The sequence below is a fragment of the Triturus cristatus genome, chromosome 11, assembly GCF_964204655.1.
Source record: "Triturus cristatus chromosome 11, aTriCri1.1, whole genome shotgun sequence".
In the NCBI taxonomy this organism is placed as follows: Eukaryota; Metazoa; Chordata; class Amphibia; order Caudata; family Salamandridae; genus Triturus; species Triturus cristatus.
The window spans coordinates 652,180,395-652,196,555 of NC_140594.1; the positions used below are offsets into that span (position 1 = coordinate 652,180,395).

At 52.9% G+C, this 16,161-nt stretch overlaps 1 protein-coding gene across 1 annotated transcript in view; it reads right to left on the reverse strand.

The window, feature by feature from the left end:
- Positions 1-497: 497 nt before the first annotated feature.
- The window catches only part of ING5 (inhibitor of growth family member 5), a 543,000-nt gene continuing 527,336 nt past the window's right edge, over positions 498-16,161 (reverse strand). The window contains exon 8 of the mRNA XM_085634171.1: positions 498-1,323. Coding sequence (XP_085490297.1) covers positions 1,284-1,323 — 40 coding nt within the window. The 3' untranslated portion in view covers positions 498-1,283. The remainder of the gene's footprint in view (positions 1,324-16,161) is intronic.

Sequence of the window (16,161 nt, forward strand, 5' to 3'; positions counted from 1 at the left end):
CCTAAATGGTGGTAAAGCCATCGCAAAAGCAAACCAAGTAAGAGGCGATCTCTTGAATATGTACTTCTTTTGCACAGGTAGGAAGTGATTCTGTGCCGTAAATATCGCAGATTATGATGTTTCCCTTAAGAGGGCGACATAGGAAGTGCTCTACCCTCCCACTGTCTCCATGATATGAAGTCATTTTTAACACCTTGAGAAGTATGCCGTGATATGGACTAAAAAGCTTCCTGTGAAACTTTACTACTTTGGCTAGAATGGATGTGTGCAGATGTGTCAAATAATCGCCCTTCTATTTTTTCCTCACGCCTGTGCCTTGTATACATTTAAAGGTGAAGTGTGCCCAGAGGGTAAAAACACTAAGGGTTAATTGCCACATATGCGTCCTCTGAAGGTTAAACCATACTCCCAAGACTTGTTATGCAATACGATCTTTTGTGGGACAATTAATTCCTATCTTAGTTTTGCCATTATAGATCACTCTAAATAACAGGCATTAGTACTGCTCAGTTTAATGGTACTCAATTTATCGACGTCAGCAAGATTAATGACCATTTGATCCCGGCCTTGAACCAAACTTGTGACCTGGATGTTACAACTGATGTCCTCAGTCAGCGCATAGGTAATCTGACAGACTTCCGGGAATGCTGAATCTTGCACCAGTTACACAGTTTCCAGAAAGAATCTTTCATCAGCTCAGCTCCCACTCCCTCCTCCAACGTTGCCAACCTCGCCCCCATCATAGGTCATGTGTAAAAAAATTAATGTTCTTCAGCCATATCAAAGGACAAACTATCTAAAGAGAGGAGATCGAAACGGCTGGGTGTCAATGCATTAATACGACAGCTCTTTGACAATCATCATCTCACAATGTACAAGACTATTAACATGAAATGATCCCAGCCCACCTCCAAGAACAAGTCCATCGATAGTCCCAATCCTAGTTAGAACATTCATATGTCAAAGGAAAAGTACCTTCCTCCCACTCACCCACAACCCTGGATAACGTATCCTACAGTAGGCCTGCCCTGTGCTACCCGGCATTCACAGAATAAAAATGTCCACTTCGATGTAATCATTCTTCGCTCTTCTTACATAAAAGCAGCTTCTTTATCTAGACAGTTTCCTGCTGAAATGTGTACCACAATTCACTGGCCTAAAGGCTAAAAAAGGACAAGTACAATAAAGTTCAAAGTCAAGAGAAAATATGTATATATAAAATATTGCAACGGGAATAAAGGAATATATTAAACTTTTCTCTTCTGACCACCAAGTTTGGGTCTTCATTTTTTTTTGCGTTCCTGAACACAACGAGGGCAGAACCTGTGGATAGGATAAAAAGAGTTGTTAGGTGCAGAACAACAATTCATCTTGTCACGGGTTAGTAATTAATCACTTTTCACGATAATAATTTATTCAAAACCTTTTGGTTAATTGTGTGGCACTTTGCATTACCTCAAAGTTCCTGGATTCCCTGCATGTAGTAGTCTACTATGTATCACAAGAGATGGTGACTCCCTTTGTGTTCCTATCAAGACATAAGGGTTTCCTCTGAGCTGTTATTTTGTTTTTCCAATACCCAGGGAATCCCTCTGCAATACTGGGAGTTCTCCCAAGAGCTTAGCAGAGACCCCCATAATGCTATGAGATTTACTTCAAGGCGTGGGTATCCCCCGTTTACTACTCAGTAGCAAAATGGTCAAAGAAGCTTTAAGAGGTGGGTTGGACCCTAATCTAAGTGTATAGTTTGACGTACGAGTTACTTACCTTCGGTAACGATGTATCTGGTAGAGACACAGTCTAGCCGCAGATTCCTTAACTTAGAATATTCCCAGACGTCAGACTGGATCTGGAAATTTTTTGTAGCAGCACCTCTGCGCGCCGGGGGACGGCGCCGCATGGCTCCGCCCTGATGTCGTCCACGGACATGACATCAGCGAAGCCATATAAGTCTCTCCCGGCGCGCTGATGTCAGTTTTCTTTGGAGAAACGTTTCCGCGCCACAACGCGGAGCCACCACCAAAAACTGTGAGAGTATGGGAACAGTCTATGAAAAAATGAGGAAGATCAGTGAAACAAAAAGAATGTGAGAAACATCACCATAAGGGACAGTGACAAGCACTGTACACTGAAAACAATTGAAGAGAAAGAGCTGAGCAGAACTCTGAGAAGCAGCCCCCGCAAAGCGAAGGCAATGCCCTCCGCCGAGGCAAACGGTACATGAAAAGAATGCCAAGGCAGAAGACAGAAAGCCTGCAATCACATGATCTAACCATGGCAGGCAACAATATCTGAACAATATAATTTAGGACGATCCACCAAAGGTCGGAAACAGGAGGCATGCCACAACCTCTGTAAGAGAACTATGGGACTGAGGCCCAGTCAAAGAGTCCCCAACCAATTTACTGTAGCAGAGTCAAAGACGAAAGACCTCAAAACAAGGGAGAACGTGGGAGGGAGGGACTAAGAACATTAGAAGGCCCCACACTGGAAGAACCAGGGTGTAGGAATGTAGGAGGAGACATGAACCCTCTGTCCCATTACGAGAATGGGAGGAGCAGAACAAGGAAAACAGAAAGAACCAACCTCCTGAGGAGGGAGGAGGAAAGAAGTCATCCAGCAGGAAGACAAAGCCACCCAGAGGGAAGCGAGATTATAAAACCCAACGCGAAAAGGTCCTCGCAGAACGGGGAGGATGGACGGGCGTTAAGAAATCTGCAGCTAGACTGCGTCTCTACCAGATACATCGCTACCGAAGGTAAGTAACTCGTACATCTGATAGAGACATCTAGCCGCAAACTCCTTAACTTAGAATAGATACCAAAGCCATACCCCTGAGGAGGCGGGTCTGCGACTGAACCTCACCAAGTTCCAAAGGAACCTAGTTGTCAACAGGTTGACTAAACACAGTGGGGGCAGCAATGCCACAGTGGGCAATCCCAGACCAGGAGCTCTGCCAGGAGCGACAAACAATGGGAGGTAAAGGATCACAAGCCGCCAAGGGACGGCATGAATGCCCATCAGTGGACACAGTGTATAAAGGGAGCACAGAATCAGAAGGGCAGTGCAGAACAAGAGAATCCAAAACTCCAGTAAAGTAAAGGAAATGAGCATAGGAACCGAGGGATCGGCAGGATCCGACGAGTCTGCAAAAGGATACTGACCATGCCAATGTCACTAGAGGTACCAGATGCAATAGTGTGCAATCGCCCTTTCTCAAAGAGATATTTGAAAGGGCGGAAATTAAAAACATTTAATCACGCTACGAAAAGCACATGCGGGAGGCAGAAATACACAGGGTAGACCGCGTGTACCGCCAAAATCACACCATGTAAAAGGAAAGGCACGGGGGGCGTGGTCTCGCCGCTAATGGAGTGAGACGCGCGCCGTTTCTGCTCCGGGCCGCCGCCGCAATCTTCAGCCTCAAACAGCGGTGTAGCGGCTTTAGCTGAGCCCGGACTGGACGCTCATGGAGGGCGGAATATCTGGGGCCATCGATTGAGGGCTCGGCGGTTGCCCGGGGCGGACAAAGACAGCATCCCACACCATGAAGATAGGAGGGCCTGGTGACTGCCGCGCTGCCCGCCATCTTGTCTGCCCCAATCCTGCACTCCCGGCGCCTGACGGTGTCCGGGCCGGGGAGAGCCCGCGCTGACGGCCGCCGATGAGGCTTCGCCTGGAGGGCCCCTGCCGCTGCTGAATTCGGGCTGCCAGAGCTGTGAGATCCCGGGGCCTCAGGAAAGGAGCGACGGCCGCCATTTCCCTCGCCCAGATCGGGTAAGCCGGGAGCCCCTGGGGGCGCTGGGACGCCGTCGCGGGCCGGAGAGACGGCGCTGGCTGGTGGAAGCTGTTGACAGCGCTGGGTGGAGGAGGCTGCCAAGCGGAGAGGGACCTAGGCTGTGGCTCTCTGACAGTGTCGCCTGGCTGGTGCGATCGGGTGCAGAAGGAAGGGCGCCCGCAGCCATTTTGTGTACTGGAGTGAGCGGGGCCAGGCGGAGAGGACAGTCCCTGCGGCGGCTTTGTGGGCAAGGCGACTAGAGGGGAGCGTTACTCTAAGAGTGTCTGGGCCCCGGCGGACTGTTGCCTGCTCGCCACACGCTCCGCACCCTGTACAGGCGGTGAGATCTTACCTATACCCCCCTACCACGAGGAGACAAGCCGATTCTGGGCCTGGCGCTGCTGCCCGGGGCTGGCTGGGGGCCCCTGCGTGCCTGAACATATCCGGTGGCGGCGACTGGGGAGAGCAGGCGCTGGAGGTTTGAGGGGGGTCCTGGGGGTCTGGGTCTCAGCCGGCCGCCACTGCTTCTTACAAACCTAGACCCTGGCACTACGGGTGGAGATTCCCCGCACCCCTGCTACATGCCCTCCTAGAGAACTACCGGGGCCTTGCACTCGCCCGTGAACGACAAGGAGCAGTGGCTGAAGAGCGAGCTGCCGGCGCGGGGCGGAGCGGGCCCCATGAACCTGCTCTGCTGCGGGCAGGTGGAGGCCCATATCGCAGGAGGCGGCCGCCATTTTCAGTGCAGTGGACCACCCCCGGGGTCTGTTTTGAGGGCCCCGGGGTCAGCAGCCGTGCAGCCTGGTTTGATATCTGCCTTGAGGTTCAGTGGGAGTAAGCAGGAGGGCGCCTGGACCTGTAGAGCTGTTGGCACGTTCTGTTGGCGGTAAGAGGGGGCAGCGCAAGCATTGGGGAGATGGACGGTGTCCGGCACTCCGCGGCGTGAGTGTCCTGTCAGTTGGGGAGAGCTGATCAGAGGCTGGCAGCGAGCCCCAAGGGGGTGTGAACTTGGAGGGACTGAATCTATGGACTCTCACCTGGGTCTTGCGTGATCTATAGTGGCCGTCCGGTGGCGGGGCTGCCCCGAAACGTAGCTAGGCTTACAGGGGGGGGAGTGGCATTGTGAACTCCACCTTACGCTATCTGAACTGTCGGTTGCCTCTAGCTCCCCAGGGTGTGGAGCCCTCCTCGGGGGTGAGGCCCCCCTGTCCTGCAGGGGTGGTGGCGCGACCCGGATCCTCGCACTGCTGGACACCCTGACACGACCCCCCTGGTAGATTGTGAACGGAGTGGTGACCTACTGCGCGCTGCTGCGCCTCCCCTGCATCCACCCCGACAGACAAAGCTGGAAAGGCCGGAGGTGAGGGGCTAACGGCGTTGGAGGCACTCCTGGAGGGCATGTTGAGTGCTTGGCGGCCCTGAGCTGCGCAGTGGGCTGGAGACTTGCCGCACTTTCTCTAGCTGTGGGGAGCTTGAATATCTTGGCCTCGTCTCTGTAGTGCTGTCCTTCGAGGGCCCTCCGGAGCACGGCGCCCTGGTCCTCTGGTTAGCCTGCTGCGACCTTACTGCCATTCCTGGGGCCGGCGGCTGGGAGGCCCGAGCGTTGCACTGGGTGAGTTACCGAGGGTGGCCGGGTCGTCACTTCACCACACTGAGAGACTGACTATCGGCGCTTTTGAAACATGACTCGCACGAAGCCAGGGAAGGAGCCACCGGCGACCTCCAAGGATGCCTCAGTTATAGACTTATGGAGCAAGCTGGGCGCAGCACTGACGGGCGCTGCGTCGTCGGGAGCTGGAAATTCTGCCGAACCGGTCACGCAATCCTTCATGGCACTGTTCATGCAAGAGCTCAAGACAGAAATCGTATCACTTCGTACGGAAGTTCAAGCGTGTGTTAAAGAGCTCCGGAGAGATGTGGGGGAACTAGGAGGCCGAGTAGATGACCTTGAGAAGACCCTAGATGCTCGCACGGAGGACCAGGAACACTTATGACAGCGGCTTGCAACTTTGGAAGAACAGCATGTCGAGCTTCAGATCAAACAGGAGGATTTGGAAAATAGGGGGCGCCGGAACAACATACGCATAAGAGGTGTTCCAATTGGGGCGGAAGGCGCGGATATAATGCCGTTTGTGGCAGACCTGCTCCAAGACATCAGAGGGGACGACGACGCTTCGCCGCCAACTCTGGACCGTGCTCATAGGGTCTCGGGACCGTCTGGGAGGCCTGGACTTATCCCTGATATTCGGACACGGGTCCATTTCTTCGTCGAAAAAGAAGCCATCCTCAAAGCGGCTAGAGAAAACCCGAAATACTCTGCAGAGACAAGCCTGTTCAGCTGTTTCAAGACCTGGCCCCCACGACCCTCCGGCGCCGGAGGGATTTTCGACCCATCACTGACAAACTGCGGGAACTCAACATCCGTTACCAATGGGGCCACCCCTTCGCCCTCATGTTCCAGTGGGAATCCAAGCGCCGTGTGCTGAGATCCTACAGAGAGGCGGCTCAGTTGCTTCAAATCCCGGACACCCCACCGGCCAGCCCCTCACGACACTCCGCCAACCTCAGAGTCCCGCTGAAACCACAGTGGTCCACGGTGCGCCGCCCCCCGATGGCAGCAGATCATCACGGGACAAGCAAGACATCATACAACACATAAAATCCCTGGAGGGTGGCCCGTCGCCGTCTGGATCGCAGGCGTCTGTCCCCAAATGAATCCTCTTACCACGGAGCGACTTACCTGATGACTGCTTCAGGGATACGATGGCTGTTGGCTTGGTTAGCCTGCGGTCACCTTGGCCCCTCCTCCAGCGCCCTTGACGCCTCACTTAGGGGCGCACCTTTACCCATTCTTCGGCGCAACACCTACACTGCTGGGGCGGTGGCCCGGAGCGGACCCTCGGCGATCTGGATTCATAGATAAGCGATGACCGACCCCCACTCCTATTTCTGGGAGAGTGACATCTCCGGGACAGCCTGTGCCGTAGTGCCTGGCTACTCCCTAGACTGGAATAGGTTTTGTTGGCCATGTTGGCCGTTTCAGCGCTTCAGTTGTCTTCCCTGCTCCTACCCACCCCCCCTTCTTCCCCATACCTCTGTACCCTCTTGGCGGGGGGGGGGGGCATGCTAGCACGTGGAGGAGCCGCAAGGTGGCAGCCCCACCAGTTGATCCGTGAAAATGACTACTGCGCCTTTTTGGAAGTTTGTTTCCCTTAATGTGAAAGAGCTCAACTCGCCTAACAAGCGACGCCAAATATGGCGGTATTTGCTACTACAGAGCCCCGATATAATCTTCCTCCAGGTGACCCATCTTCTTAAGTCTGATGTGGCTCGAATGGCTCACCCACGCTTCCCTCATCAGTTCTGGTCCTCGGCAGCCCCTAAGACAGCAGGGGTAATTATTCTCTGCAGGGCGGGTTTACCTCAGAGAGATACTAAAGTACTTAGGGATGCTGAGGGTCGGCTTTTGCGGGTGGAGGTCAGGAGAGGGCACCGCACACTCACTCTCTGTAATATATATGCCCCCAATCAGGGTCAGGATGCCTTCCTGCGCAGGATAATTAGGGAACACCTTGAGCCGGTGAACTCAGACCTCATAGTCGGAGGCGACTTCAACTTGGTGTGGGATGCGGAGCTGGATCGCTGTGGGGGCGCCTTTCATGGGATAGGGGCCATGTCCGCAGCAGTGAAGAAATCCCTGGCTGCTCTAAACCTGGTCGATATCTGGCGCTATCACTCCCCGGGGCTGCGTGATTACACCTACTACTCCCATGCACACCGCTCTTACTCTCGCATAGACCTTCTTCTTGCGTCGCACTCTTTGCTCAAAGATACCATATCGGTGTCTCATTCCAGCATTTCGATCTCCGATCATGCTCATGTGGAGTTGCTTCTACGCGAGTGTCTCACCCGCTCGACACGGTCGAGCCGATGGCGATTTCCGGACCACATCCTTCGAGACCCGGTAGATAGGGAGGAACTTCAGGCGGCTATTTTGGCATATTTTGAAACTAATGATTTACCAGGGACTCCCCTCCATCTTCTGTGGGACGCCTTCAAAGCTACGATACGAGGTACTCTCACAGCTATAGCTGTCGCTAGGGCGCGCGAGGCCCAGCTCTATGAGAACAAGCTTACGCGCGAAATTAAGACGCTTGAGAAGATGGATCAGGAGCGCCCATTGGTGACACACAAACGACGCCTAGCCGTCCTTAGAGGCCAGCTCCGTGTGCACAGAACAAACAAGGCTGAACATGCTCTGCTTGCGCTCAAGCAGAGTTATTATGAAGGTGGAGACAAGGTAGGCACTGTCCTAGCACGGCGCTTGCGAACACGGGCGGCCAAGGCCCAAATCGCAAAGCTGCAGAAGGCAGATGGGTCATGGGCTATCACGGAATCGGCGAAGCTCCAAACATTTCGTGATTACTACGTATCTCTCTACACTGGTGAACCGCCCGCGGCGGATTTGATTTCAGCTGCCATGGACGCATGCGACTGGGAACCACTGAGTGAGCACCACTCTGGGCTTCTGGAAGAATCTATCACCCAGGCAGAAATAGCTGGCGCCCTGCAAGACCTTCCATTAGGTAAAACGCCTGGCCCAGACGGGCTCCCGGTATCGTTTTATCGCGCCTTCCTGCCGCAATTACAGCCATATCTCCTGCGTCTCTTCAACTCGTTCGCAGAGTCGGTTGGGCCCTCCTCGGACATGGCAATGGCCGAAATAGCCCTCATCCCGAAACCTGGGAAGGATCATACCCTTTGCTCCTCTTATCGGCCCATTGCCCTGTTAAATACGGATCTTAAGTTGTACACCAAAATTCTTGCTAAACGGCTTAGCGTTCACTTGCCCAACCTCATTGACCCGGACCAGGTGGGGTTTATCCATCAACGCCAGGGCGCGGACAATGTGCGCCGAATAGCTCACATTGTTGGGAAGGCTAAGCATTGGGGAACACCAGCCTGCCTGCTATCACTCGATGCCGAAAAAGCGTTAGATCGGGTGGACTGGGCATTCCTCCGTGCAGTCCTACAGAAAGTGGGCCTGGGCCCTAAGATGGTGGCGCATATTATGGCTCCCTATATCTCACCGGTGGCCAGGGTGCGAGTAAATAGCCAGCTCACGCAGCCTCTTCCCATCTGCAGGGGCACTGGGCAGGGTTGCCCCCTGTCGCCCTTGCTGTTCGCCCTTGTGGTGGAACCTCTGGCCATTATGATACGTCGGTCCTCCGATATCTGTGGTATCTCTCTTAGGGGTGCGGAGCATAAGATCGCTCTCTTTGCGGACGATCTCCTCCTCACTCTATCCGACCCTTTGCGCTCGCTGCCGGCGGTACACTCGTTGCTCCAAACCTATGAACGCGCCTCAGGGCTTAAAATTAATCATGCGAAGTCCTGGGCTCTTAATATCACGATCCCAGATGAGGAAATTACAGCACTCCAGGCTTGCGTTCCTTATCAATGGGCGAGCAGGTCGGTGCGATACCTGGGCCTTAACTTGACCCCGGACCTAGCCACCTGGGCGCAGGCCAACTGGCAGGAATATAAACTCTCAGTCCTGGCCGACTTACGCGCATGGAAAGCCCTGCCACTCTCCTGGCTCGGCCGTCTCAACACGGTGAAAATGTCTATACTACCGAAGATCCTCTACCTATTTCAAACCCTGCCGACGCCTATTCCGGAGCACCAAATCCAGGGGCTCCAACGCGAACTTATCGCATTTATATGGGGTGGAAAGAAACCACGCTTCTCTAGTAAAATCTTGAAGCTCCCCCGGGATAGGGGCGGACTCGCCTGCCCTAATCTACTTGATTACTTCTGGGCGTCGCATCTCCGCTTTGTACTGGAATGGGGAGCATGGGAGAGTGAAAAAGTGTGGTTTCACATGGATAGGGCAGTCACTTGTCGCCCGCTATGGGACCATGCCTGGTTGCCTCGGGAGGCACGCCATCGCAGCGCCTATATGGCTGTCCCTACCAAAACGGTCCTCGAGATTTGGGACAAGGTGGCAGTCCGCAGGGGCCTCACCACCTTCCCGTCCCCTCACACTCCAATTGCTCGCAACCCGCAGTTCCCTCCGGCGTGTTGCCCACCCTACTTTGCGAACCAGACAGAAACCGGTTGCAGGACAATCCGGGACCTATTCCTAGGAGAGAATCTTAAAACCTTTGCTCAATGCAAACAAGAATTTGGGCTAACAGAGAAGGACAAATTCCAGTATATACAACTTCGACACTGGATACAGGGCTTCTCCCTGACGCAGGCGGCCACGCGGCCCTTCACCCCGTTCGAGCGGTTGGCACGCACCTTCGGCACTTATAAGGGGCTGATTTCCCGCATATATAAAGTACTCCAGCACGCGCAGCGTCTAGATCCTCACCCATATCAACTGCGGTGGCAAACCATCTCCGGCTCAGGTGTTACCCCTTCTCAATGGGCAAGACTCTGGGGCGACATCCCCAAAACCTTTCGTAGCATTCCCCAACAGGAGTCGGCTTACAAAGTAATGACCCAATGGTACTATACCCCCGCCAGACTTCAAAAAATGTTTCCTAAGGCATACCCCCTAAACTGGCGCTGTACTCAAGCGCTGGGAGACTTCATACACATTTGGTGGACATGCCCTCTCCTGGCTACCTATTGGAAAGAGGTCCTCAGCCATATTAAAAAGGTGCTAGGATACCCCCTGCCCGAGGACCCGCTTGTAATCATTTTGGGCCTTAGGCCAGCGACTATGCGAGCCATGACGGGCCGCGACCGACACCTTAGCCTCCACATGCTGGGTGCTGCAAAACAAACTGTTGCTCTTTACTGGAAGAAAACAGAAACGCCTTCCATAAATGTGTGGTTTACCCGCTTGTGGCATGTGGTGGCGATGGAGTTGCTCACGGCACGTCTTCAATTCCGAGATACTAAGTACAGGAAGCTCTGGAAGCCTTTGGTGGATCACCTGGGGCGACTAGAGCATGTTAGATTACAACCGCCACGGCTCCGGGCCTTGAAGTTGTTTGACAATGTAGTATACCCTACGGATCCAGGTTTTTTTTGGAGGCCTACAGATGGTTTGCAGTACACGCCACCCGCAGCCACCCTCCCCGACGTGGGAACCCCGACTCCGGGAGATTAAACCACGGCCATTACCAGATAGCGATAGTGGGACCCGCAATCCTTCCCCCCCGCCACGTCTGTTTCCCCTACCCCAGTACCCCCCCCTTTTTTCTTCTCTCGCCCTGACCTCCTCCCAATTGGTTGGTCACCTTTTTGTCAACCCTCGATTCAGGATATGTAGTGGATGGTTTCAACAACGCCATAGCGCAGTAAAGCCGGAATGCTAAATTGCCTGTTTCTATATTAACATGACTTGCCTGCTGGTTGTTGAGTCACACAATGCCCTGTACATCACTTACGAACGCTAATGTGCCTGCATGGAACAAAACTCTCGCCCCTATAAAGCATTTAAGGAGGTATCCTCTGAAGAACACGATAGGGGCACAGTAGACGGATCATCTAGGCGCTGTCCGCTTGGGCAGATGTCGATAGTTGGGATACATTGCCTGATATGTCTGTACTATGTTTCATCTAGGGCTGTACAAACTCAGGTACAGCTAAGTCACAGTCAGAAATGCATAGAAAGCAGGATAACATTCTGGAGCTATGTAAGATAAGTGGACCTTGGCCCTCTGAGGGTACGATTGGTGATTTTAAATACGTTATAGCTAATTTGGCAATGTTACAACTGTCTAAACTCGTATGCAAGGCATGTGGATTATACAGGGCATAGTGTCTATAGGGCGGGAAAACCTGTTAATTGACACTTGTACTTGGGCCTGTTCTTTGGGTTTTAGAAGGACCTCATTGTTTTTAAGTTTCTGCTTTTGGAAGTCTGAGATTTTTGCTGCCGGCCTCTATGAATGTAGGCAAACAAGCTGTGTAATGGTACTGGATGGTCCTTTAAAATCAATAAAAGGTTGGTTATAAAAAAAAGGAAAGGCACAAAGGAGTACCTTGAGAATAGGCAAGATGCGAGAGATGCTCCACCAGGTACATAACCCGTGAGGGGGATCCATTAAGTGAACACGCACACAGAAGGATTGCACCTACGAGAAGTCTAGGGCAAGTCCACGGGCACTGCAGCAAGGACCTAGCATGCATGACTCCTGGCAGTGTGGAGACACCAGACAGAACAAACGTTCAGAAAAGACTCAGCCCTGAGGATGAGTGGCATACAAGAAATACGAATGCACCATAGGTATCAATAGCTATGTAGTAGCAGAACCGAACAGATAAAAGGTGAGAACTGTAAGCGACACTAGCCACCCGGCAGGGAGGAGCCACGGTCCCCAGCGAGACAGACTGGAATGCTGAACAGTACAGGAAAGAACCAGTCCGAAACGGACATAGATTTTCATGAATTGTATAGAGATGTCCATACAAGATCACAGAAGACAGTGAATGTCCTGATGAGAGCACCTCTACAGAGAGCAGCAGCAGCAGCCCGAAGTACAAGTATGTCACAATTCCTGCGTGGAAGGCAGCAGAGGAAGAGGAAAACCCCGTTCTGCGGAAGGACCCAGGAAGGCAGGGCACAAGGTTATGCACATTAGCAATGCAAGTGGCCAAGATGCCACCATACAGGAACAAAGTACGAAAAAGCGCTACCCACCACGGATAGAGGATGGAAAAACCAGGCATCGCAGAAGAGTAAGGAAAGCGTCAGGCCTCCCTAACAGTGAACACACTAGGGACCAACCACCAGACGCGCATAGAAGTGCGCCGTGCCAGCCCTGTGCATCGTGGGACAGCGACAGGGTATCGACCAAGGCAGTCCACAGGTAGGACATCCGCAGGGGCAAAACCTTGCAGAAATGGAACTGAACAAGGTGGCGCTAGTGCCAGTGGTGGGCGATAAAGACAGCCAACACAGTCAAGGAGGGGAAGCTGAAAGGACCCTCCTGGAAGAGACACACGAGGTAGAAGCCCAGATATAGTGAGCATCTACAATTGCAAAGGAGTGCCATGGACGAACTGCAGACTCAAATGGATAGGCCAAACAGCGATGCCAACCGGTGGGCCGCAAGAAAGGATAAAAAAAATGGATGGTCCACAACAGCAGAAAAAGACCACAATCACATCCGTAGGGCAACGCTCCCCTGAAAAATACTCCACAGGAGCCTATCAAACATTATGTGTGTGGGAGGCAGCTACACAGTAGCCAACAAATACCCCAGATAGGGGAAGCCTCAACCCCAGCTAGGGGCACCTCTTGAGCAGGAGCTCATAGACAGACCCAGAACAACACTGCACATGGAATGAAAAGGGTGCCAAAGAATCCCCAAAACACAAAGTTTATGGCAATCTAGACAGGAGGCGGTTGACTGCTGAGTCCGCATGACTGTCAAAAAGGGATACGCCATCAAACGGCAAATCCCGTAGACTGTCCTGAATATTTTCAGGGAAATCACCATCACGCAGCCAGGCATGGGGACGCAAAGCAGCGGCCACAGGTCTCCAACCAACGAGACTCCCTAGTGGGAGGCAGTAACGGGAGAGGAGAGGAAGGCTGCGTGGCGAATGCCACATGGACGACCCGGGCCTAAGCCCTAGGATGAAGGGACAAGCAGACAGGGTCATCAGAAGCTGGACGATGCCGATGTGCAATGGCCCGGGTCACCTGAGGAGTGCCGTGCCCGCGTTCCAAGAAGGGTGTCGAATAACGACCCGCCCAAAGGCAGCAAAGACTCCTCCTCCACCGCACCCTGGTGAAGGAGATCCAATAATGGATCTGAAGATAAGGAGACCGAGGGGTGCTGCAAGTGTAAAAGAGTTGCAGCCCCGCGAACAGTCCTCGCAAAGGCAGCACTAGCCTCTGTAGCCATTCTCGGAAGCGATAACAGATCATCTGTAGGGGACGGTTGGAGGCTAACTCGTCCACCGGGAAAGAGAGACGCCGCAGTCGGAGGAGCAGGGGGCCTTTGGCCAAGGGGCAGCGGAGCCAAAAGGCATGGAGACACCCCTGGGTGTTCCGGGTCCACGTCCTCCTCAAACAGAGGACCAATAGGGACCGGCGCCAGCCCCGTCGTCGACCGTCGTCAAGACGGTGTCATATCGATGTCAACAATAAGCAAAGGCGACTCAGCCGGGTCTCGGACCAGTGTCGATTCACCCTCCACTGAGACCTGTTCACAGGAAGGATGTCGACCACGAGTCGATACCCGTGGTGCAGCCGTTGCTGACGTTGGCGCAGGAAGCCGCAAAGGGCTATGTGGAGACATGGCAGAATGCTTAACTTCGGACTGGGATGCCCCTCCGGGCCGTGTCCCGACGTCGCACCGACTCCGGAACCGCAGTCGAGGGACTCACCCAGTGCCGAGGGCGAACCCGCCGGCGAAGATCCGACCTGAGTCTCTACCTCCACTGTGGGGCCCGAAGGCACGCCAGGGAGAGGAGGTGACCCACGGATGGAGTGCAGAGCCTTGAAATAGGCTTCCATCTGGGCCCGAGTCGCCCCAACACCCAGAAAGGGTGGGTATAAGGGGGTCGACTCGGGGGGCCTGCGTCCGGCAGGGCCGGGAGCCGTGAGCCCTGCTGTCACGCTGAAGTGAGGCAGACGACCTCCGTGACTTGTGCTTACGCTTACCTGCGTGAGGCGAATGACATCCGCGAGAACGACTCCGTGACCGGCCTCGAAAACAGAAGCCCCAGCTGGAGATGGAGATCAGCACGGAGGCACCGAGCGGGACATCCGGGCGGCCAACAGCTTCATCCGGTGCTCCCGCAGGGACTTTGGCCTCATCTGCTGGCCTGCGTTGCACTCTTCAGAGTCGTGGTGCATCCCTAAGCACCACATGCAGATCGCATGTGGATCGGTCGCCGACATCTGCAGCACGCACGTCTCACACGCCTTAAAGCCCGTAGGCATCACACACTGTTCCCGGACGCCTGAAGGCGTCCAGAAGGCCTGGGAAACAGGCCAGAGGAACAGCTTACTCCTGGATCCGCGTCGGGACGCAGAAAAGAAGGAAATTGTTAGCGCGCCGGGAGGGACTTATATGGCTTCGCTGGCGTCATGTCCGTAGACGACGTCAGGGCGAAGCCATGCGGCGCTAGTCCCCCGGCAAGCAGAGGTACTCCTACAAAATGTTTTCGGATCCAGTCTGACGCCTGGGGATAGTCTAAGTTAAGGAATCTGCGGCTAGATGTCTCGTTCAGATCTAGAAGTTTTTACTGATGTCATTTTGTTCAGGCACACGATTATTATGCTCAACAATGAAGGACGTGGTATCCTCGAACGGGGGTGATGGATCTGGGCCTGACTCACTTAGCATCCTTTGTGGAAGCACATGGCCTCTGCGGAGATTTGAAGTCCATGAGGGAATTCGCATTCGTTTCAGGCTTTCACAGGTCATTTTCACCTATTTATCACATTCTGATACCTCTAACAGATACTCACAGGGTTACACAAACACACTTACAAGAACAGGGACTCTTGGACAATGCACCAGTATGTATGCGACATGGATAGTGAGGCCTCTAAAAAGCCTGGATTGTGGTGTTTATATGCATGGTGGCAACAGAATGATATTCTTATGTCACATGGCTAGTTAGGCCCTTGAAGAAACACTGCCATTTTTACATGTATACGTTTTTAAAGTTGCCTTCTTTTCCATATGTTGACTTTTGGCACACATTAGCTTGCAAAACAGAGCAGTATTAGTTTCTTTGGAACAACATTGCTTACAGTTCCACATTGTAAGTACACCATCACTACACCTTTAACATTTAGTACAATGCCTGAACACACATTGTGCAAATGTTGTTGTTTGTTATTTGTCCATAAGGTGACATTGCTATAACAGAAACAATAAACAATGTCAACACAGCAGGAGCATCGACACGGAAGCATGGACTCAGTTGTTATAAACACACATGTATTTCCGTGTTCAAATCAGTGGAGCACTCTGTTGTCATTGTGAGGTATTCTCTGTGTCGGCGCCTCATTTAGCCGATTCCTGTTTGCCCTTTGCGAGGAGCGATGTCCCACTTGTGACCAAGATGGGGACCTACATACTTTGCCTTCAGGCAATGGGGAGTTAAATAATCCAATAGGGGATTCTTGGCAGAACACCTGCCCTAGGCAACTCGTTTAGTGAGTGCATAGTAGGAGTACACTATACCCAGTACTAATATGCAACATATATACAAAGTTTTACCACAATGGTGGAACTATTCATCCTTTTCACCTTTCTTATCTTGCTGATCACTTTTATCTGCTTATGTCTATTAATCATTGCAGTGCATACATTTTATGCAAGTTATCAATCACAATGGTTCAATAAATATTGAAAAACGCCATTTGCTGTATTTCTTGTGTACCTTTCTGAGTG